Here is a 22,605-nt window from a genome sequence, read left to right on the forward strand (position 1 = left end):
AACAACACAGGCAGTGATATGGATAATGGCTTAATAGCTGGCTGGAGTCAGGCTGGAGTCAGCCTGGAGTCAGGCTGGAGTCAGGCTGGAGTCAGGCTGGAGTCAGGCTGGAGTCAGGCAGGAGTCAGGCTGGAGACAGGCTGGAGACAGGCTGGAGACAGGCACATGGTCGCCATTGAGTTAAATGCTTCTGTTGACAAATAATTTTGTTCTTTCATAATACGGGTCTGTAGTTTTTGCTAATAAAGCTGATTTCACAGTTTGTGAGAAAAGGATCATTTCTCATCAGAGGATAGATAATAAAGTTTTGAAAAATCCAGTAGGTAGAATAATACAAATAAATGTTGCCTGAAAGCAGACATGTATTTGGTCCTATGCTAATACCACTGGATAGGGGAAGATTTTGTTTAGCAAGAAATAAGATACAGGAAAATAACAGGCAGAAACTAATAATTACAAAAGTCAGTAACTGAATCTTTGGTCCTGTAACTGCTTAGAAACACTTCATCACAATTGCCTGACTGAAATACTGGTCAGTCACTATTATATATCATTCACATCTCAGTAAGTAAAACAAAACCTCAGCATAACAATTAAGCTACTGCGAAAAAGAAAATGTATAAAACAAATTTATGAAAAGTACATCTTAAAATACTGGACCAATTAACAGAAAAAGTACAGATTTCAGATCGAATGTTGATGATTTTTAACAACGGTTACAATAAAGGTAAAGTCGCTATAGTCTTACCAGATGACAGGGCTACTCTCTTACAGAGGCACAATTAGTGGTGGTTAAATCTGAGGGTCACCACGCCTCATGCAAGGGGAGAAGTTGAGAAGGGGGATCCTTCATGGTAATCTCAGTTGGTGTGGAAATTGAACCCAAGCCGTTGGCATCACTCTGTGTCACAAACCAGCTGATCAACCAACTGAGCTAACCGACCCACATTATAGTTATAATGATACACTATTAAGTGCAATGTTTATAAATTGATTCATTTAAATTCAGAATATGGTTAGCATATCGTATAAAAATGAGCAGTCCACATTTCAAACATCAAAAAATTATTTTGGTGTACTGATTTGAATGGGCGGTACTTATTGTAATTCAAGCTTATAATAATTTCAAATCTTGCAGTGCAGTGGTAGGAGGTGTAATTATGGTGCAGATGTTTCACCTGCTCGAGTAGTGTGACGTAACATATTCTAATGTTTATAATGCAGCTGTTGGGTCAATGTGGGCCAGAAAGGTAACTATTTGAATGATGCATATTGGTTTTAATGTATAGATCTGGGTGGGGCGGGGCAGGGCGTACAAATTTCTGATGACAAAGGCATACCCTAAATTCATAGACAATGTGTGGCAGCTGGAAACAAGCTTCACAAAATGTTTTATTGCCTTTAAGCTCATGACCTTACCGAGTTTCTGTGTATTTAGGTTAATTGCTCATTAAACTCACCACAGCCATGTAACTAAATTCAGTTTAAGACTTATTGTTAAAGAGATACTAATTGTTATGTGATGATTCTTAATCACTGCCAATCAATCTCTCTAATCCTGAAAGTAAACAATTAGAACTTATTTCTCTTGTAGTCCCATTTTTCTTTTCCTCTCTTTATTTCTCTTCCTATTCCTGATCAGTAATGAATTTACCATTTCAAATCATTCTCCTTCTTAATTCTTCAGTCTCATTAAGACTCTGTTCACCAACTTATCATTGCTCTGTTGCACACAAGATGCCATTATCAGCTCATGCCTCTAGCAACTCATACATCTTGGTCCATGTGCTTTTGGAGGAAAAGACCTACATTTTATAATGTGGAGAAGATCCCTTTAAATGGTTTCTCTGGAAGTTGATTTCTTGTTTTAACAAAAAAAAAGGACAGCTTACTTCTAGAAACAGGTGACATGACCAAGCGGTCGAGGAGGTAAATAAAAGTACAGCAAAGAGGTAAATGAGAAATTAATTAAACAGTTCTGTTTTCAAGCAGATAAATTGACAAGCTGGCTGCAGGATCTTGTTCAGAACAATTCAGTTTATATCAGAGATGCTGGCTAAAATGGTTTAAAGCCCTGTCAGCCAAAAGAATGTCAAAATGACTTGAACTTCTAGGATAATCAAGTAGAGAAAAGACAGAGACAAGATGAAACACGTCAGAAGTACCATCTAAATAAGGAGACTTCTAAACCGAGAGCACAACACTCCAGATGCTGGTCCACCCATATTAAACTTGAAGTCGACTCAATTGAAGGAAGTATGAAGGGAAGCTTTGTTATTTTAGTCAGGGTCAATACCCTTTGTGGATGAAAAGAACGTGTATGACAGCAGCAAGGAGAAAACGATAGTTAAGAAAAATGCCAGAACTCAATCCAATTTGACAAGATAGTAAGTCTCAGAGGGTTAAATGTTGCCACCTCTTAAATATCCTAACACATCACGTTGCTCTGGTAAGAGGAAATCGTATTGAGCAGTTTCAGTGGGCAGCTAGCTTTCTCCAGCATGCTACATAGATTGATCGTGCGAGCTGAGACAGCCACCTTCAAGAATCGATGAGGGCAACATATCATAGTCTGCTTTGAAATAGCATTTCTCATGCAGTTAACGGATTGAGTGGATCAGATCATTTGTACATCTTCCCATTCTGAAATGACACTGGGATTTAAGGAAGTACACTCAGCCAGCATTTCTGATCAGGGCCACGTGGGCAAAAACATTTTCCATGATCACATAGGGGAGATGCCTCAATAGATGTTACAAATGTGGTCCCCCTTGCTCTTGTAATGGGTCATAATCTAGGCAAGGTGGTGGCAGAGTAAGACTCTCCAGGTGGAGGTCCTCTGAACATCTGTTCTTTGCCTTTCTTTTCATTTTTTCCTCTTTTTTTTGTCCCTCATTTCTGCATTAGGGGAATGGAGCAGTGACCGGCACGGGGGAGGTAGTCCTGGAACTTACCTTGGAGCAGCTGAGAGCCAATACGGAATAAACTGGGGACAGTTGTTGGACTGGGATCTGCTGCAGGTCGTTTGACCATGTATGGAAGCCCCAGAAGCACTCAGCTACTGCAATGTAATGTTTATTTGAAATTCTTTTTATCTGACTGTAATGTTAAATCCTTAACTATGTCTTATTTCTAACTTATTCTTTAAACACTATAAAGTAATGCAACTACTTTTCTTTTTATTTCTCTTTTGAATCTAAGATTTGTACCTAAGATGGGGCCATGAGGCAACATTGTAAAACTTTTCACTGTACTCCTGCACTTGAGTACATGTGACAATCAAGAATATTTATTCTATCTTTGCATCATCCCTCCTTTCAGCAGAAACAGAAAAGGCTCTTCGGGGGTATCACTTTTCACAGCAGAAAATGCTGACTGGTTCAAGGCTAACATTGCGGTGATGGAATCTTGTCAAAGTCAGTTAAGTTACATGAGAGATGGGTAAGACGACTCTGAATGCTCTCAGCTGCCTGAAGTAAAGTCCAATAGACTGCTAGGTGGTGTGCCAATGACTACTGGCTACAGCTCTGCCAGAATAACCAGATGTCCCCACCGCCCTGTGGCCGACCACTTCAACCCCACCCTGCACCCCCCACCCCTCCCCCACCCCTCACTCCCCCAAAGATGTGCAAGTCCTGGACCTCCTCCACTGCCAAATTCTATCCACCTAACACCTGGAGGAAGAATGCCTCATCTTCTGCCTTGAGACCCTGCAACCACATAGCATCAACATCCATTTCATCAGTTTCCTCATCTCCCCTCCTCCCACCTCATCCCAGATCCAACCCTCCAACTCGGCATCGCCTTTTTGAATGTCCTACCTGTTCATCTTCCTTCCCCACTTATCTGCTCCACCATCACCCCCACCTGCATATACTTATCGTGTTACCAGCTACCTCCCCACCCCCCAGTCCCACAACCACTTCCTATTTATCTCTCAGCACCCTTCTATTTTTGATGAAGGCCTGATGCCCAAAACGTCAATTCTCCTGCTCCTCAGATGCTACCTGACTTGCTGTGCTTATTCAGTGCTACACTTTTCGACTGTGATCTCTAGCATCTGCAGTCCTCACTTTCTCCTAGTCGGAAGAAGCAGTGGAACAGTACTTCAAGCTATAATCTAAGGAGAACACCATCACTGAGGAAACTCTAGAATAAGGTTGGGGAAGCTTTTTCCTAGTGGGGTATGATGACATGCGATCAAAATCAAACAAGGACTGCACATAGAAAGAAAAGCTTCTGAATTTACTTTTTCAGGGAGAGAGCTGAAGTGCTGAACTCACCTACTGTGTTTCTGTGAGGCTGAAGCTGAGGTAAGGTCTTCCTATATCTGCTGGCAATGAAGATATTATTACTCAATTGTTGTTCAAAGTTCTAACTGCTGCTAATGCAGACAGTTCTTTGCCAGAGAGAGCTTTGAAAAGAGCTGCCCATGGAAGAATGCCATTCTCTGTACATGTGTCCTCAAGTTTGGAAAGTCAGCAGCACCTACACAGAGAGTCTGCAGAAGTCCAGCAGAGGCAGCTTATTGCACTTGGCTTTTGGTTCATTGGGTCTTTGTAATTCTAGGACTTCATGTTGAAGGTTTTCATACACATCAGCAACTTCAATGTTGAACTGCATGGCAAAAGTTACTTAATTCCAAATCTTTCATTTTTAGGTTTTGAAATTGTGCACAATACTTCAGAAGTAAAATTTGAAATTAGTAGCCAGTTAGACTCTCGCAATTTGACTTTGAGTTCAGACAGGTATTGGTACTGGTAACACACAGCCGGTCAGGCAGCATTCCTGATGAAGGGTTTATGCTCGAAGCATTGATTCTCCTGCTCCTCAGATGCAGCGCATTTTCAGTGCCACTCTTTGATTCTGATATCCAGCACCTGCAGTCCTCACTTTCTCCTCAGACAGGTACTGCATAATGTTGACCACAGATGCCAAGACACAGCCATTTAGAGTTATAGAGTCATAGAGATGTACAGCATGGAAACAGACCCTTTGGTCCAACCCGTTCAGATATCCCAACCCAATCTAGTCCCACCAGCCAGCACCCAGCCCATATCCCTCCAAACCCTTCCTATTCAGATACCCATCAGATGCCTTTTAAATGTTGCAATTGTACCAGCCTCCACCACTTCCTTTGGCAGCTCATTCCATACACATTCCATCCTCTGAGTGAAAATGTTGCCTCTTAGGTCTCTTTTATATCTTTTCCCTCTCACCATAAACCTATGCCCTCCAGTTCTGGACTCCCCACCCCAGGGAAAAGACTGTGTCTATTTATCCTATCCACGCCCCTCATGATTTTATAAACTTCTAGAAGGTCACCCCCAGCCTCCGACGCTCCAGGGAAAACAGGCTCAGCCTTTTCAACCTCTCCTTATAACTCAAATCCTCCAACCCTGGCAACATCCTTGTAAATCTTTTCTGAACTCTTTCAAGTTTCACAACTTCTTTCCGATAGGAAGGAGACCAGAATTGCACGCAATATTCCAACAGTGGCCTAACCAATGTCTTGGACAGCCGCAACATGACCTCCCAACTCCTATACTCAATACTCTGAACAATAAAGGAAAGCAAATCAAACACCGCCTTCACTATCCTATCTACCTGTGACTTCACTTTCAAGGAGCTATGAACTTGCACGCCAAGGTCTCTTTATTCAGCAACACTCCCGAGGACCTTACCATTAAGTGTATAGCTTTGCTTTCCCAAAATGCAGCACCTCGTATTTATCTGAATTAAATTACATCTGCCACTTCTCAGCCCATTGGCGCATCTGGTCCAGATCCTGTTGTAATCTGAGGTAACCCTCGTCGCTGTCCACTACACCTCCAATTTTGGTGTCATCTGCAAACTTACTAACTATACCTCTTATCCTCACATCCAAATCATTTATATAAATGACGAAAAGTAGTGGACTCAGCTCCAATCCTTGTGGCACTCCATTGGTCACAGGCCTCCAGTCTGAAAAACAATCCTCCACCACCACCCTCTGTCTTCTACTTTGAGCCAGTTCTGTATCCAAATGGCGAGTTTTCCCTGGATTCCATGAGATCTAACCTTGCTCACCAGTCTCCCATGGGAATCTTGTCAAATGCCTTATTGAAGTCCATATAGATCACATCTACTGTTCTGCCTCATCAATCCTCTTTGTTACTTCTTCAAAAAACTCAATCAAGTTTGTGAGACATGATTTCCCACACATTAAGCCATGTTGACTATCCCTAATCAGTCCTTGCCTTTCCAAATATATGTACATCCTGTCCCTCAGGATTCCCTCCAACAACTTGCCCACCACCAACGTGAGGCTCATTGGTCTGTAGTTCCCTGGCTTGTCCTTACCACCCTTCTTAAACAGTGGCACCACATTAGCCAACCTCCAGTCTTCCATCACCTCACCTGTGACTATTGATGATACAAATATCTCACTAAGAGGCTCAGCAATCACTTCCCTAGCTTCCCATAGAGTTCTAGGGTACACCTGATCAGGTCCTGGGGATTTATCCATTTTTATGCATTTCAAGACATCCAGCACTTCCTCCTCTGTAATATACTTGTAATATATAATATTTCTAATCTCCCAGCTCAGCAACAGGGTTGCTATTCCTCTCCATGGATGGTTTCACATTGTTCCTCCCCTACCAAACCACTTAAACTATTGCACTGCACAATGGTGAACTAAATCACCACACTGATTTGGGATCTTTCAGTAACTCTTAAAACTGAAGGCTGTTTAAAGTTGTACTTTAAAAAGTTCATGCTCGATATTATTTTTGACATGATGTTGCTCAGCCTCAGGGACTGTACGTACAAATTCTCCCGATGAATGAAGCACTGGCATACAATCAACACACATAGATCAAGGTCAAGGTGACCCATTTCTCTCTTGGAGAAACTAATCTCTTCAGAGATCGAACAGTGTACCATCAAATAAGACCACTTAATTTTTCAAATGATAACTGAAGCCTTTGTGACTTTCTCAAAAATATCTTCCCCTTTCGTGGCATCATGCAAAGAAACCGATTCTCCCTAAGCTCACAATCTGCTGTGATTCTATTCATGAAGGTGATCCGTTGGCCTGTACTCATTATGTCTGTTGTCTCATCAGTAGGCAAAACCCCCAACTCAGCTCCCTGAGCTTCCGTATTTTTCAATGTCATGCATGATGAAACAAGCAAACTCCCTGAAATAATGTAGTAATGTAGCCAGTAAGGCGGCAGTCGCAATAATGCACTTCACAAACTCTCCCTCTGAAACAGGTCTACATTTTTTTGCATTGAGTTCATTCATTATATAACTGACCTGAGTAGCACAGTCCATTGCCTTTCTCTGCCTTGTGAAATATAAAAGCTGCGCATCCAAATTCCTTTCATATTCACTGACTTTATCAGCACACATGTGCCCTTGAAAGTCTTCATGTTTAATGGGCTATGTGCTGTAATGCTGTTCTATATTGGCTTTTCTCATGACAGAGACTGCTTTTCTACAAATCGGGTACATAATCCTGCATTTCACCTCCACCCAAAAGGGAGTCATTTGTCACTTTTTCATAAGAAATACAATGCTCCAGGTATCTTTTTGTGTTAAGGAGCCATTTTTGTGGTAGACCTTCTGAGATAGACCTCTGTTGGTGTTTCTCTGCTGGTGGGTCAGGGACTTCTCTCCTCTGGTGTGCTTTTTCTCACTATTCACTCCTCACTGCCAGCATTATCATGCTGCCTCTACAGATATGTTTCTCACATTCTTAAGCTGCTCCCTGTGATGTGCAGTGCTGCTGAGGGTTGATGCGGCAGGATGCTGCCTGGGGCCAATGGGCCAGGTTCAGATTCTACATGCAGACTGGAGCTTCCCCACCTCCTGTTCTAGACACAAGCAAAAGTCAGCAGGGCTGAGTAGCAAGCCCATAGTGGAAGATTATAACAGGGCTATAATCCTCACTTGCCATGGACAGAGTTCTTGGTGAAGATGCCACGCTAACTGAACTTATCAACTCTTAGAATTGATCTTGTAGAATCTCGATGACAGAGATATCTTAAATTATAAACCAGGATCAATGCGTTACTGCGTATGACTAAAAATTGTTCGACTTGAGAGCGCAGGCATGACTTGACCACAATTAATACAAGACTGTATTACCTGATATAGATTGTTTCAGACTATCCTTAATCTTTTCCTTATTACGTGGTCGTAGGTGGCATTTAGCGTCCTTAATCTTGAATCTAGCTTTTTGTTTTATTGGCGGTGCTAAAGGATCTGAAACAAAGAATGCGTGTTTTCAGTACCATGAGGCCACAAGTTTAAATTAACATGCTTTAATTGAATTGTGTGATTAGCATAAAGCTTTGTTGTTCCACAGCATTGTGCATGTGTCAACACACATATAGCAACATCAGTCTATTCCTTAACTCCCATGCATAGAAACATGAGAAGTAGTGTGCTTGAGAATGTGAATGGAGATGAAAGTAGGAATTATGGCTTTCGACACGATCTACTAATTCTTGGAGAATATGGCCTCAGCAGCAGAGGATTAAAAGTACAAAGAATATCTGTGACAATCTGTGTAAGTCAGGAACAAATAGAATCATACATTCCATCAGAGAAACCAGCCAGTATAACAGATCATGGTACCTGTGCCATTACGTTCCTCTCTAGCTATCTAAAAAGTCACCTCAGAGAGCGGGCAAGAGAGGAGTGAGCTCCCCACTGCCGGCCAACAGAGGGTCTGCAGGCAGAGGGTCAGCTCATTTGGCACGTGTGGGTATCAATGCCTCAGAAGACATCTGCAACTTTTTGAACCTTCCGAGGAGGCTCCATCCGCTGGTTTTCTGCCTCTCCGCAGAAGGAGAGAAAGTGGAGCTGACAGCATAATAGGTTGTGTGTGAAGGACTGAAATATAAGCACTTGTGGATGGTGACTATGAGGTGATGCAAACGGTTGGGGGGGTGTTGGTGACCTGTGTTGGTTGCTTGGATGAAACATTGAGGTGTTGCCCGGAATGAGAGGACTGACTCATGCAGCAAAATCCCTGAGGACTCTCATGCTGGAAAATGCTGGTCAAGTCAGAGTTCCCTTTGAACGCATGGTGTATAGCAATGTTACAATCAGAAATGTGCCATACTATACACCAAGAGGCTGCACACAACAAGTATACAATATTTAGTATGAATTTTGGGGACAACCTTTCCATTCCTCTGACTGACAAAACTACTTGGATCAAAGTACAAGTTCAGCTATCTTGACCCCTGCTGACGTCCATTTCACTGGAATTCCTTCCTTTGAGGGCTTCAGTATGCCACCCTCTCTGACTGTCCAGGCAACATGGAAGTGGGATGCTAAAGAGCCATAGCAACGCCCACTGACTAAACATACAGATTTCCTACCTGTGATCAGTCTCTATATTGTAAACTTGTCTGTCCTGTTAGGTAACACTAATGTAGAATCATAGATATTTACAGTACAGAGGAGGCCATTCAGCCCATTGTACAGCTTATCAACAAAAATCTAACTACTATCATAGAGATGTACAGCATGGAAACAGACTCTTCAGTCCAACTCGTCCATGCGGACCAGATATCCTAAATTAATCTTGTCCCATTTTCCAGCATTTGGCTCATATCCCTCTAAGCCCTTCATATTCATTTCCTCTGGCACCTCATTCCATACACACACCACCCTCTGTTGCCCCTTAGGTCTCTTTTAAATCTTTCCTCTCTTACCTTAAACCTGTGCTCTCTAGTTTTAGAATCCCCTACCCTGGGGAAAAGACCTTGTCTATTTACCCTATTCGTGCCTCTCATAATTTTATAAACTTCTAGAAGGTCACCCCTCAGCCTCTGACAGTCTAGGAAAATAGCCCCAGCCTATTCAGCCTCTCCCTGTAGTTCAAAACCGCCAACTCTGGCAACATCCTTACATATCTTTTCTGAACCCTTTCAAGTTTAATTACATCTTTCCTATAGCAGGGAGACTAGAATTTAACACAGTATTCCAAAAGTGGCCTAACCAATGTCCTGTACGACTGCAACATGACCTCCCAACTCCTATACTCAATGCACCGACCAATAAAGGCAAGTGTACCAAACTCCTCCTTCACAATCCTGTCTACTCCACTTTCAAGGAACCTGCATTCCTTAGGTCTCTGTTCAGCAACACTCCCCAGAGTTTTGCTAATAAGGTAAGGTTACCTATCTTATAGTCCATAGCATGGAGACCAAGACAACATGTGAATATCGAAGTAGTACTGGAAATTTGAAAGAGTTTCCGATTTAACCTCCCTTTCAGGCAGAGGGATCAGCACTACCACCACCCTCTGAGTGAACAAAATGTCTCATCAACTTTCCTCTTTGTATTCCATCTCTTACTTTAAATCTATGCCCCCGGTTATTGACCTCTCTACTAATAGTAAATGTGCCTTCCCATCTAACTAACCTGTGCCATTCAGTCTTATAGATCATTATCAGGATCCCCTCTACATTTTTTACTCTCAGGAAAACAACCCTAACTTATCCAATCATTCCTCAACAGTCTAGATCCTCTAGCTGAGGCAGCATTACATCTGTACGTGCAAAATTGACTTTGGTTTGCTCAGGCATTTGAATTTTTCAAGCGTTTGTATGTAGCACATCCTGTTACTTATTCTATATCACTATAAAATTAGTAAACTCATAGTGGAGGAAAGGCTACAGATTCCACTCCAAACCTCTTCAGCATGCTTTTCATATTGTTTAAAACCTACTTTCTTATTAAAGTTCACTCAAACGTTCTCACTGCGTCTGGGGCCATTACATTATCTAAACTGGAGCAATTTCAATTTCCAGCCACGCTTCTGAATACCAGCGGTCCCCAGACAGAACTAACTTCTACCACAGAGTGAGAATGTAGAATCACAACAGGTCAAATATAAACTCTACAGATCTCTCATGTTCCTGGTAGCTGTAAAAGGATTAAGCCTATCCATGCATCATGTAAACACTGTTTAATCAAATTTATTGTTTCAGTGTCATGAATTAACACACAACTGTATAAACAATTAGAATAGTCATTAAGGATTTCAGAAGAGCTTTGCATATTAATAAAATGAAGGTAGGGGAGGGAACTAAGAAACCAGTATTCTTTGAATATCAAGCTCCAAATATTTGGGAATCGGGAAAAGTGAAGCGTTGGTGCCAATACAGAGGACGTGTAACATTTTCCATCTAATACTGAGACAAGTGCATTTTTACTCTCATCAAAAAGGCTGAGGGATAATGGAGATAATACAGGCCACTTTAATTCTGTGGTAATTGTTTTCCAGTCCTAAAACCAAATAAAAGTACAAATAAAAGTTTCCATTTCAATCTCTTGAAGCTGATAGGCTAGGACTGAGAAACAGAATTATTTCAGCCTATTCAGAGGAACACATAAGGTTAATTGATATTGATGAATGAAATTTTAGTTTCTCAGATGCTCACCTGCACAGTTAGGTAGACTTGCATTTCGCTTTTGTGAGGATTTTGTTGGCTGTATTGGAACTCCACAGCTAAACGTATAGCTGTTTTCAGAATCTGAATGAAGAAAAAAGTTCTAGGTTAGGGAAAAACTTGAAAAATAATGAAAAGCTCTTTGTTGAAGCAAATGAATAAATGAAACTTGAACTTTATTTACCTTTCTGATTCAGTAAGTTTACTTGCTATTTGCCATACAACCGTTCTGCCCAATGTAACCCATAAAATGTTGCCTTACATAATTCTCCAACAAGAAGGGACCTCAAGGTGACACTTGGTCTAATTGTTCACGAGAAGACAGACATAATTTTGTTACCTTTGCATTGCCTCTGATATAGATTCACTTGTTGACTTTCCAGGTGGTACTGCAAGATAAGGAGAGTGGACTTCCCATATTACCGTAACCAATTATAACTTATCCACCAATATTTTCATTGTGATTTTGCCTGGGTCCTAATAATGAGAGGCAGTTGCAACATGGAGCCCCTTTGGATGCCTTTACATTAATAACCACCAACCCATCAGTCAAATCTGCTCTTGACCTCAAATTCAGCTGCTCAAGAAGGCAGAGGGATTTTTGTGCTCTATTCCAGTTTTTCCAAAATTAATTTGATTCTGAGTCTTAGGAAAAGCAACTTGTATTGATGTTGTTTTTCATGACCATAGGACATCTCAGGTGTTGTAATATTGAAAATACAGGAACCAGAAATTCTACAAGTAAAATATTGACTGCGATACTTTAGATAAATCCTTTGTTGTTCTTCAAAATATATAAAATCTTTTACGTCCATCTAAACAGCAGCCAGAAGTCTCAATTTACCATCTTATTTGAAAGATAGCACCTCCAATCGTCTGGCACTGCCTTAATGCTGTGTTGGAATGTTGTCTTTGGTTTTTACTGAAGTCCTTAAATGATATATGCTTCCAGGACTGAGAAACTCAGATGAGAATGCTGCTGACTGAGCCACAGCTAATACATCATGGGGGATGTAGGCCAACTCTAAGCATCTTCAGCATACATCAACAGTAATGTCTTCCTGTAGACTGAACAGTCAATCACTTTGAAGGATTCTCTCAGATAAATGAGGAAGTAATCTTTCAGTCTTTTAGATAATTTTACAGAGAGTTAAATAAAAATTGGGATATTCACCTGGTATTAAATATAGAAATTAAGACATAAACAACATTTAAATAAAAATTGGAAACCTAGAATATCATAATGTGATGTTCCACAAACATAAACAGAAATAGAGGGGGTGTTCAGAGGTAATGATGTTGCAAATAAAAGATAATTGAACCTACATTAAGGCACAACCTTTGGAGGGGGTATATAAAAAGGTTTTGTACAATGATTGGAAGTTGATGTCAATTCAGAAGTTTCACTACTATGATGAAGAAGAATACTGAAAATTAAGCCACCACTACAACCAACTCACTCTCCACCTTCCCTTGCCACCACAAGAAGTGTAAATCCGATGCCCACACCTCCTCCCTCATCTCCATCCAAGGCCCCAAAGGATCTTTTCACAACCAGAGAGATTTTCCTGCGCATCCACCCACCTCACCTACTGTGTCCGTTGCTCTTGATGTGGTCTCCTCTACATCTGGAAGACAGAACACCAACTCACGAAGCATTCCAGGGAACATCTCTGGGACACACGCACAAAACAACCCACCTCCCTGTGGTTGGCCACTTCAACTTCCCCTCCCACTCCCCTAAGGGCAGGCAAGTCCTGAGGATCCTCCGCCACCAAATCAAATCCACCTGCCAACCAGGGGAAGAAAGCCTCATCTTCCACCTTGGGATCCTTCAACCAAATGGCATCAACATCAACTTCACCAGTTTCCAAATCTCCCCTCTCCCCACCTGGGCACCACACTGTTGACCTTTTCTATCTGTCCATCTTCCTTCCCATCGATCTGCTCCACCCTCACCTCCAACCCATCACAATCACCTCCGACCTGCATCTATCACCTTCCCACCTACCACCCCCACCCCCTCCACATTTCTGATAAAAGGCTTATGCCAAAAACGTTGATTCTCCTGCTCCATGGATGCTGCTGACCTGCTGTACTTTTCCAGCACTGCACTTTTCGACTACAACCAATGGTTTTATTGCTTTTATTCAACAATAATACCCTATTTCCATTATCAATTTCACTTGGTTGGGTCAATATCCTCACACTGCACCATTGCCCCAGCAGGTAAACTTTAATTTTTAATTAAAGTTGTATAATTGGAATTGCATTGTTGGAAAGAGCAGTGGAAACAGATTCAATGGTAACTGTCAAAGTGGAATTAGATATACTTTTAAATGGAAAACATTGCAGAGCCATGATGCAAGAACAGGGGAGTCAGACCAATAGAAAACTCTTTCAAACAACTGGTACAGACAATTGAGCCAAAAAGCCTCTGTTGGTACAAGATAATTTTAAATACATGACTGAACAAAACACTATTGATTATTTATCATAAACTGTTGGGAAACCTGCCACAATACCAGAAAATACCATCTACTTAAAGGAAATCTAAACATGTAGCAGAATATTTTTTATTAGAAAGATGTTCATGTTTTGATTTGATCTCGCTGCAATCTTTATTGCAACCTGCAAAGATCATGAACCCCTTTAATTACCTTGATAATCTCAACAAGTTTAATGAACAAGTTTGATAGTATTTCAATCCCATTTAAAGTTCCACTCAAGGGCAGCAAGTCAGCAAACACGTTGAATTTTTATCAAATATGTTTATACAGGGATGTATACTAATATTCCGCTGCATTCATGTAGCTTCTAATATATGGATGACTTGGCTGGTAATGTAACTGACATACCACAGATGAGCAAATGACATTTTTTGGTTATTCTGTTAAAACAAAAGCAAGCTGGCTACCAGTGGAGTCATTAATGATTTATGAATACATGGCTGATTCAAATCAATGGGGTGAATTCCTACTTTAATTTACACTTGGAGAGGTTTGGCCCAGATTTTCAAAGAGATGCGAAGTTTTGCAGGACTCAGTTTGGGCAGAACCTCAATTTGGAAATTCGAATCCCTTTTGCACAGGTAGGGAAAAGAAAGTTGGACATGACTCCTATGAAGGAAACCCAAACTCAGAAAGGTTATGAAATTCCAACGTTGGGCTTGAATAGACCAAGGTGTTATTATAGCAAGGGCTTTAACCCATACTGTGAAAGTAACCATTTTCTCTAGTAGTCTTAAATGCTCTTGGAAGTCTGTAGAACTGTTAAGCTGTGAAGTTATTTAAGTATCTATCACTTCAAATGTTTACAAAGCTTGCCTGTGACAGTGAGAGGTTTAAAAAACACTAACTGTGAAGTTATTTAAATCTTCAACTCCTGTAAAATTTTCAAAACTAGGCAGTGTCAATGAGTACTGAAAGAATCTGGTCTAGTTAATAAAATAGTTGTGTGTTGACATTACCTGAAAGGGAATCATTATATAATTATCTCTCGAAGGCATTCCAAGTTCACAGTTTGATTACACCTCAAAGAGGTTGTGAAAGGATTAGTTGTCCTTGATGTGAGGTTAGGAATACAAGTCTGTTTGTTTTTTTAAATAAGGAATGAACTCCTTGAGGGAATTTAAAAGTTTTGATTGGGCTTTCATTATTGCCTTTTTCCCGCTTTAGCAAAAGATGTAATAATATTAAACAATTCTTTTATTTTATCTCAACATGGACCCTAAGGTCTGTGTGGTGAATATGAAGGACATTGGCATGGAGGATGGAAAGGAAGATCTGCTGTGGGGGGGAGCACTAGTAAACTTGGAAGGTTTTAGAGATCTTTGAAGTCAGGTGGGGGCATGGGTTGGCATGGAGGGCATGAAGTCACTGGGGGCATGAATGGGGCACACAGAATGCATGTGAGCGCCAGAAGGGCTAATATTAAAGAAAACCACTGGGACAAAGTCTCAGAAAATTATATATTAAAAAGTACATTCTGCCTTGGCACTTTGTCGCCCTGGAGTCCAACTCCAACTTGCACCCTGAAGTGGCAGATCTGATGCAAAGGACCACTATGTTCTGAAACTACTCTCTCAACCCCTACAGTAGATGGCAGCCCTGCCCTGAAATCCAGTATAAGCCATTCCCTCCAAAGGTAAGGAAAACTTTCAGATGAAACATTTCCCAGAAGATGCACTGCAAACCAAGATGTGACTCCTTTAAAAAATGTTCAGCTCAGGCCCATCATGTATCTCTGACTTCCAATGGGGTGATAAGCTTCAGCACAGCAACAATCCCATTAAATATTTGAAAAAATAACTAATGGTTCTAAATGGATGAAAATAAGGGATACAATGAGGTTGAAAAAAAAAGCCAGGCCAATATTTATATGCAGCATGCTGTGTATCATTCTCTTTTTTTATTCCTCAAATAAATATGTTTTTCTGCCCATATGAACACAAGTGCAGTAGCCTCCATCACACTTGATTGACAGCATTTCAGAACACATTTTTAATCTCATCTTAAATTCTTCTCAGAGATGGTCAGACATTTAATAAAATCACATTTTGACAAGGGAATGATGAGCAAAAGGACATTACAAACCATTTGTGAATTCAGAGTTTTCTAATCAAGGGAAAATTGCTATTAATGCTCCACTGAAATGGGGCTGCAACTGGTTATAGTACAAATGCAGTTAAGTCATATTTGATTCTTGTTGAAATACCTTACGTAAATGTCACAAACTGGAAGTTCTGAGGATGGGGAAACACAGATGTATGGAAGTAAAGTTACTCAAACATGGAACAGCTAGTTATCAATGGAGAATAATTACAAGCAGTCAAAGTTGGAAGGGATTAACAGCGAAAAAGTTGGAATGGGAAATCAAAAGGCAATGGGAAAGAGAAAGGATTGTTTGTAGGTCAAATAGTTTCTACCTGGTGATGGGATAGAGGATTCATAGGCACATATTGCTCAGTAGGAAAAGGATCTGCTTTAGTCTAGTGAACAATCCTGTCCTGTGTGGAGGGCACTGAAGATGAGTTGGGGTTTGATGTGATTCGAGTTAGCTTGTTTATAGTTGATATATTTTTCTTTATCTCACTTTGATCAATTTTTCCACACTATAATCTGTTTTTGGCAACACAGAGAATTGCACCATTATTAACAGTTGTGGCCACTAACAATAATCAAAAATTAATAGGTGTGCGGAACCAGGAATAAAATAGCAACTATTGAATACATTGTATTTTATTTCTGTTGAATACATTGCATTTTCAAAACTAGTGAACCAAATATTCCAGTAAACACAATCTATTCACACGTGTGCTGTTTAGTCAGACACATTCTTGTTGTAAATATTGCTGCCTCTAAAATTATTTATTAAATGTCAATTTACATAAACGTTCTTTTTTTTACCCCCACCGCGCCAAAAATATTTTAAACACTTTTCATTCACACCACCCTGATATGATGACAGCACAATTACTAAAAGCAGAGCACTGACCTGCTACAAAGAGTGCTTTGGATGGACAGGACAGGGAACAGCTCTCTATTCCTCCGCTCTTACTGCAGATCAGCTGGACTTTGCGAGCAAGCTTTGCATTTCGGACACATTTCACTGCCTCTGAGGGAGAGTGAGTCATTGATTACATACAAAAAAGCTACAAAAAAGTCACATCAGTTACCAGAGCAGGTTGAGAGTTTTATTGCTGTTTTAAATATTCAGAAACAATATATGCTACATCACTCAGCAGTATAGAGGTCAGCAAATGAGGGATTGAAGATTTTTAAAATGCATTTATTGCCTGTCACGAGTTGTCCTTGAGAAGGTGGGGGTGAGCAGCCTTCTTGAAATGCTGTAGGCTACATTCTAGTTGTATGCTATTTTAAAATATTGGCAATCTTCTGTTCTATGCATGCAGTTCCAGGAAAATGAGGGACTCGATTTTTGGGCATCCAAGTCAGCAAAGGTGTCTGACAATTAGTGAAAAACAACATGAGATTAAGTAGGCAGGATACTTCCCAAACTAAATACATGGTGCTTGATCTCAAAAGATGACTAAAATCAAAATAAAATCAGAACAATTAGAGTGAGGAGCTGGAGCATTACTTGTTGAAAGTTACATAATTTAATGACTTGGATCACAAGAATTTTTAAATCTGTCTTCAGGTTGTGTTCACAAACAACAACATCTACATCCAAAGGCCATTCACAAGAGCTTTGTTAAACGAAAATAACATTGAACCATATGAAGTGATGTTAGGGCAGATGAAGAGACCTTGGTCAAACAGTTAGGTGTTAATGAACGTTTCAAGGTGGCAAGAGAGCTGGAATAGTAAAGGGAGGGAAATTGACAGCTTAGTGCCTTGACAGCTGGAGGCAATGGCCCAAGCAGTGGAGCAAAAGAATTCTGGATTGGTCAAGTGGTCAAAATAGTAAAGTGTGGAGAACTTGGCAGATAGTGGGACTGGAGAAGATTTCAGAGACAGTGAGGAGAAAAGGCATGAATGGATTTTTTTCATGTGGGCATTGCTGGGGTTGGGTCAGTATTTATTGCCCATTTCCTAGGTGCCCTTGAGAAGATAGTGGTGAGCTGCCTTTTTGAACCACTGCAGTCCATTTGGTGTAGGTACATTGTTAAGGAGGGAGCTCCAGGATTTTGACACAGGAACACTTGAAACATTTCCAAGTTATGGTAGTGAGTGGTTTGGAGGGGAACTTGCAGGTGGTGGGATTCCCATGTATCTGCTGCAATTGCCTTCTAAGTGGTTTTGGCAGGTACTGATGGCAGAGGTTTGGGGAATTGCTGCGCTGCATCTTGTAAATGGTACACATGTCCTGGATGCTGCCAAGCATATTATATATTGTTGGAACTGTGATGGGATTACCCATTAAAGAAGTGGGAGCATTCCATCACACTTAGAGACATACATTCATAGAGCTGTACAGCATTAAAACAGAACCTTTGGTCCAATTCATCCATGCTGAAAGGATATCCTAACTAAATCTAGTCCCATTTGCCAGCAGTTGGCCCATATCCCTCTAAAGTTTTCCTATTCATATACCCATCCAGATGCCTTTTAAATGTTAAAATCATCCTGGCGTTCACCACTTCCTCTGGCTGCTCATTCATACAATGAGCAAGTTGCCCCTCAGGTCTCTTTCCCCTCTCACCTTAAACCTCTGCCCTCTAGTTCTGGACTCCCCACCCCAGGAAAAAGACCTTGACTATTCACCCCATCCATGCCCCTCATGATTTTATAAACTTCTATAAGGTCATCCCTCAGTCTCCAATGCTCCAGGGAAAATAGCCTCAGCCTATTCAGCATCTCCCTATAGCTGAAAACCTCACAATATCCTTGTATATCTTTTCTGAACTCTTTCAAGTTTTACAACATACTTCCTATAGCAGGGAGACCAGAACTGAATGCAGTATTCCAAAAGTAGCCTAACCAATATCCTGGACAGCCGCAACATGACCTCCCACCTCCTATACTCAATACACTGACCAATACAGGGATGCATATCAAACACCTTCGTCACTATCCCATCTACCTGTGACTCCACTCTCAAGGGACTATGAACCCGCACCCCAAGGTCTCTTCATTCAGCAACATTTCCCAGGACCTTACCATGACAATGTCCTGCCCTGATTCACCTTAACAAAATGCAGCACCTCACATTTATCTAAATTAAACTCCATCTGCCACTCCTCAGCCTATTGGCCCATCTAATCAAGATCCTGTTGTAATCTGAGGTAACCTTCTTCGTTGTCCACTACACCTCCAATTTTGGTGTAATCTGCAAACTTACTAACCATACCTCCTATGGTCACATCCAAATCATTTATATATATGAAGAAAAGTAGTGGACCCAGCACCGATCCTTGTGGCACTCCACTGGTAACAGGCCTCTAGTCAGAAAAGCAACCTCCCACCACCATCTTCTGACTTCTACCTTCGAGCCAGTTCTATTCAAATGGCTAGTTCTCCCTGTACTCCATGTGATCTAGCCTTGCTAACCAGTCTACCATGAGGAACCTTGTCGAACACCTTACTGAAGGCTTGTGATTTGTTGATAGTGGACAGGTTTTGGGGAGTTAGGAGGAGAGTCCCTCACTGCAGGATTTCCAACCCCTGATCTGCTCTTATATTCACAGTAATTATATGGCTAGTCAGTTTAGCTTCTAGCCAGTGGTAATCCCAGGGTCCTGAGAATGGGGATTCAGTGATGGTAATGCCACTTCATGTCAAGGGATGATGGTTAAATTCTCTCTTGTTGGAGATGGCTGTTGCCTGGTACTGGTTACAAATTGCACAAAATATTCTAGTGATGCATTTAACTAAAAATGTCTCAATTACAACACTACCTGGCATATGGCTCCTTTTATTTTAAAATAAACCCATTTGGACATGTTATGACACACCTTTGTGGTCTTGATTTGAATCTGGACCTTCTGGTCTATGTTACCAATCTGGTTGCACAGGGGTTGGTACTGCTGCCTCAGAGCATCTGAGACCTGGGTTTGATTCCAGCTTTAGGCAACTGTCTGTGTGGAGTTTGCATATTATCTCCGTGTCTGCATGGGTTTCCTTCAGGTACTCCGGTTTCCTCCCAAAATCCAAAAGGTTAAGTGAATTGGCTGTGTTAAATTGCCCATAGTGTTCAGGGATGTATAGGTTAGGTGCAAGAGTTAGGGGTAAATATAGGGGAATGGGTCTGGGTGGGAGACTCAAAGAGCCTGTTCCCACACTGTAGGGAATCGAATTCTTCTTTCATTCCTTTTTAATGTTGATTCTGATCAAACTTACTTTAAAGTGGCTCCCATCTTATCCTGTTGTTTTTAAAAATGTTACTTACCAGCACAATCCTTCTTGTTCCAATGCAACTTCTTCCCAGGAGGGCACACACATTCATAACTTCCCATTGTATTAACACAACCATAATCACAGCTCCCATTATTAATGCTGCACTCATCGATATCTGCCAAAATAAATTTCAGTGACTAGAATGAAAATCTGGGCTGAAAGGGAAACCGTTCCATTTAATGATTTGTACATAATGTATTTACTCTATGAAAACAAACTAATATATTCCTTGTATAGAATTCATGTCACAAACAAATACTGTGACAGTAAACAAACATCTAGGTATGAAATTAAATAAATCAGCCAGGTATTACACAATGGCAAGATACAAGCTGCACATCACTATACATTTACTGGAAACTGGACTATGAGAAAATAATTTTAATGCCTAACACGGAAATAAATTTAATAGAAAAATAAATTGCAACTGCTCAAAGTGTAGCTGGCTGTGTACTCTAACTATGCCAAGTCCAACATGGGATTTTCCTTTCTCTGTTCTATATTTCTTGATTCTGGCCATATCTCTTTAATTTTTCCCATTAGTATTTGGTTCTCCGTAACCCTTTACAATCCATATTCTTCTGCCTTCTGTCTCACCAACCACTGAACCAGACTTGACTCATTCACCTTTCTTGAAGAAAGTGAGGTCTGCAGATGCTGGAGATCAAAGTTGAAACTTTATTGCTGGAACAGCACAGCAGGTCAGGCAGCATCCAGGGAACAGGAGATTCGACGTTTCGGGCACAGGCCCTTCTTCAGGAATGAGCAGAGAGTGTTCAGCAGGAGAAGATAAAAGGTAGGGAGGAGGGACTTGGAGGAGGGGAGTTGGAAATGTGATAGGTGGAAAGAGGTCAAGGTGAGGGTGATAGGTCGGAGTAGGATGGAGGCGGAGAGGTCAAGAAGAAGACTGCAGGTCAGGAAGGCGGTGCCGGGCTGGAGGGATCCGGCTGAGACAAGGTGGGGGGAGGGGGGATGAAGAAACTGGTGAAGTCCAAGTTCATCCCCTGCGGTTGGAGGGTTCCCAGTCGGAAGATAAGACGCTCCTCCTCCGACCGTCGGGTTGTTGTGGTTTGGCGGTGGATGAGTCCAATGACCTGCATATCCTCGGTGGAGTGGGAGGGGGAGTTGAAATGCTGTGCCACAGGTTGGTTGGGTTGGTTCGTCCGGGTGGCCCAGAGGTGCTCTCTGAATCGCTCCGCAAGTAGGCGGCCTGTCTCCCCAATATAGAGGAGGCCACACCGGCTGCAGCGGATGCAGTAGATGATGTGGGTGGAGGTGCAGGTGAATCTGTGGCGGATATGGAAGTTTCCCTTGGGGCCTTGGAGAGAAGTGAGGGGGGAGGTGTGGGCGCAAGTGTTGCACCTCCTGCGGTTGCAAGGGAAGGTGCCGGGAGTGGTGGTTGGGTCGGTGGGGGGTGTGGATCTGACAAGGGAGTCGTGGAGGGAGTGGTCTCTACGGAAAGCTGATAGGGGAGGGGAGGGAAATATATCCTTGGTGCTGGGGTCTGTTTGGAGGTGGCGGAAGTGACGGCGGATGATGCGCTGTACATGGAGATTGGTGGGGTGGTAGGTGAGGACCAGTGGGGTTCTGTCCTGGTGGCGGTTGGAGGGGCGGGGCTCAAGGGCGGAGGAGCGGGAAGTGGAGGAGATGCGGTGGAGGGCACCGTCGACCACGTCGGGGGGGAAATTGCGGTCCTTGAAGAAGGAGGCCATCTGTGTTGTACGTATTTTGAACTGGTCCTCCTGGGAGCAGATGCGGCGGAGACGAAGGAATTGGGAGAATGGGATGGCGTTTTTACAGGGGGCAGGATGGGAGGAGGTGTAGTCCAGGTAGCTGTGGGAGTCGGTAGGTTTGTAGTAGATGTCCGTGTTGATTCGGTCGCCTGAGATAGAAACAGAAAGGTCTAGGAAGGGGAGGGAGGAGTCCGAGACTGTCCAGGTGAATTTGAGGTCGGGGTGGAAGGTGTTAGTGTAGTGGATGAACTGTTCAACCTCCTCGTGGGAGCACGAGGTAGCGCCGATACAGTCATCAATGTAGCGAAGAAAAAGATGGGGGGTGGGGCCAGTGTAGTTGCGGAAGATGGATTGTTCCACATACCCTACGAAGAGGCAGGCCTTTCTTCCCTTATCTGCCTGCTCCTATGGGCCCATCATGGAATCGGTAGGGTTCTTATGAACATTGACCCAAACTTCATCATCCTGCTCTTTCACTAGCACTGAACACTGAAAAAGAGCATGTTTGATTTTTTTTGCATCTGTTAACACCCCATTCTCTGTACATCCTGC

The 22,605-nt window shown here is 41.9% G+C and overlaps 1 protein-coding gene across 2 annotated transcripts in view; it reads right to left on the reverse strand.

Moving 5' to 3' along the window:
- scube1 (signal peptide, CUB domain, EGF-like 1) overlaps positions 1 to 22,605 on the reverse strand; it is a 282,891-nt gene that overhangs the window by 25,817 nt on the left and 234,469 nt on the right. For both annotated transcript variants that reach the window (XM_043709201.2, XM_043709200.2), the window contains 4 exons: positions 20,313 to 20,435; positions 16,956 to 17,075; positions 11,451 to 11,543; positions 8,137 to 8,253 (listed from right to left, as the gene is read on the reverse strand). In XM_043709201.2, the coding sequence (XP_043565136.1) occupies positions 8,137 to 8,253; positions 11,451 to 11,543; positions 16,956 to 17,075; positions 20,313 to 20,435 (453 nt within the window). The remainder of the gene's footprint in view (positions 1 to 8,136; positions 8,254 to 11,450; positions 11,544 to 16,955; positions 17,076 to 20,312; positions 20,436 to 22,605) is intronic.

Source organism: Chiloscyllium plagiosum, unplaced genomic scaffold (assembly GCF_037043375.1).
Source record: "Chiloscyllium plagiosum isolate Xiang-an unplaced genomic scaffold, Cpla_swu_hap1 HiC_scaffold_19, whole genome shotgun sequence".
Classification (NCBI taxonomy): domain Eukaryota; kingdom Metazoa; phylum Chordata; class Chondrichthyes; order Orectolobiformes; family Hemiscylliidae; genus Chiloscyllium; species Chiloscyllium plagiosum.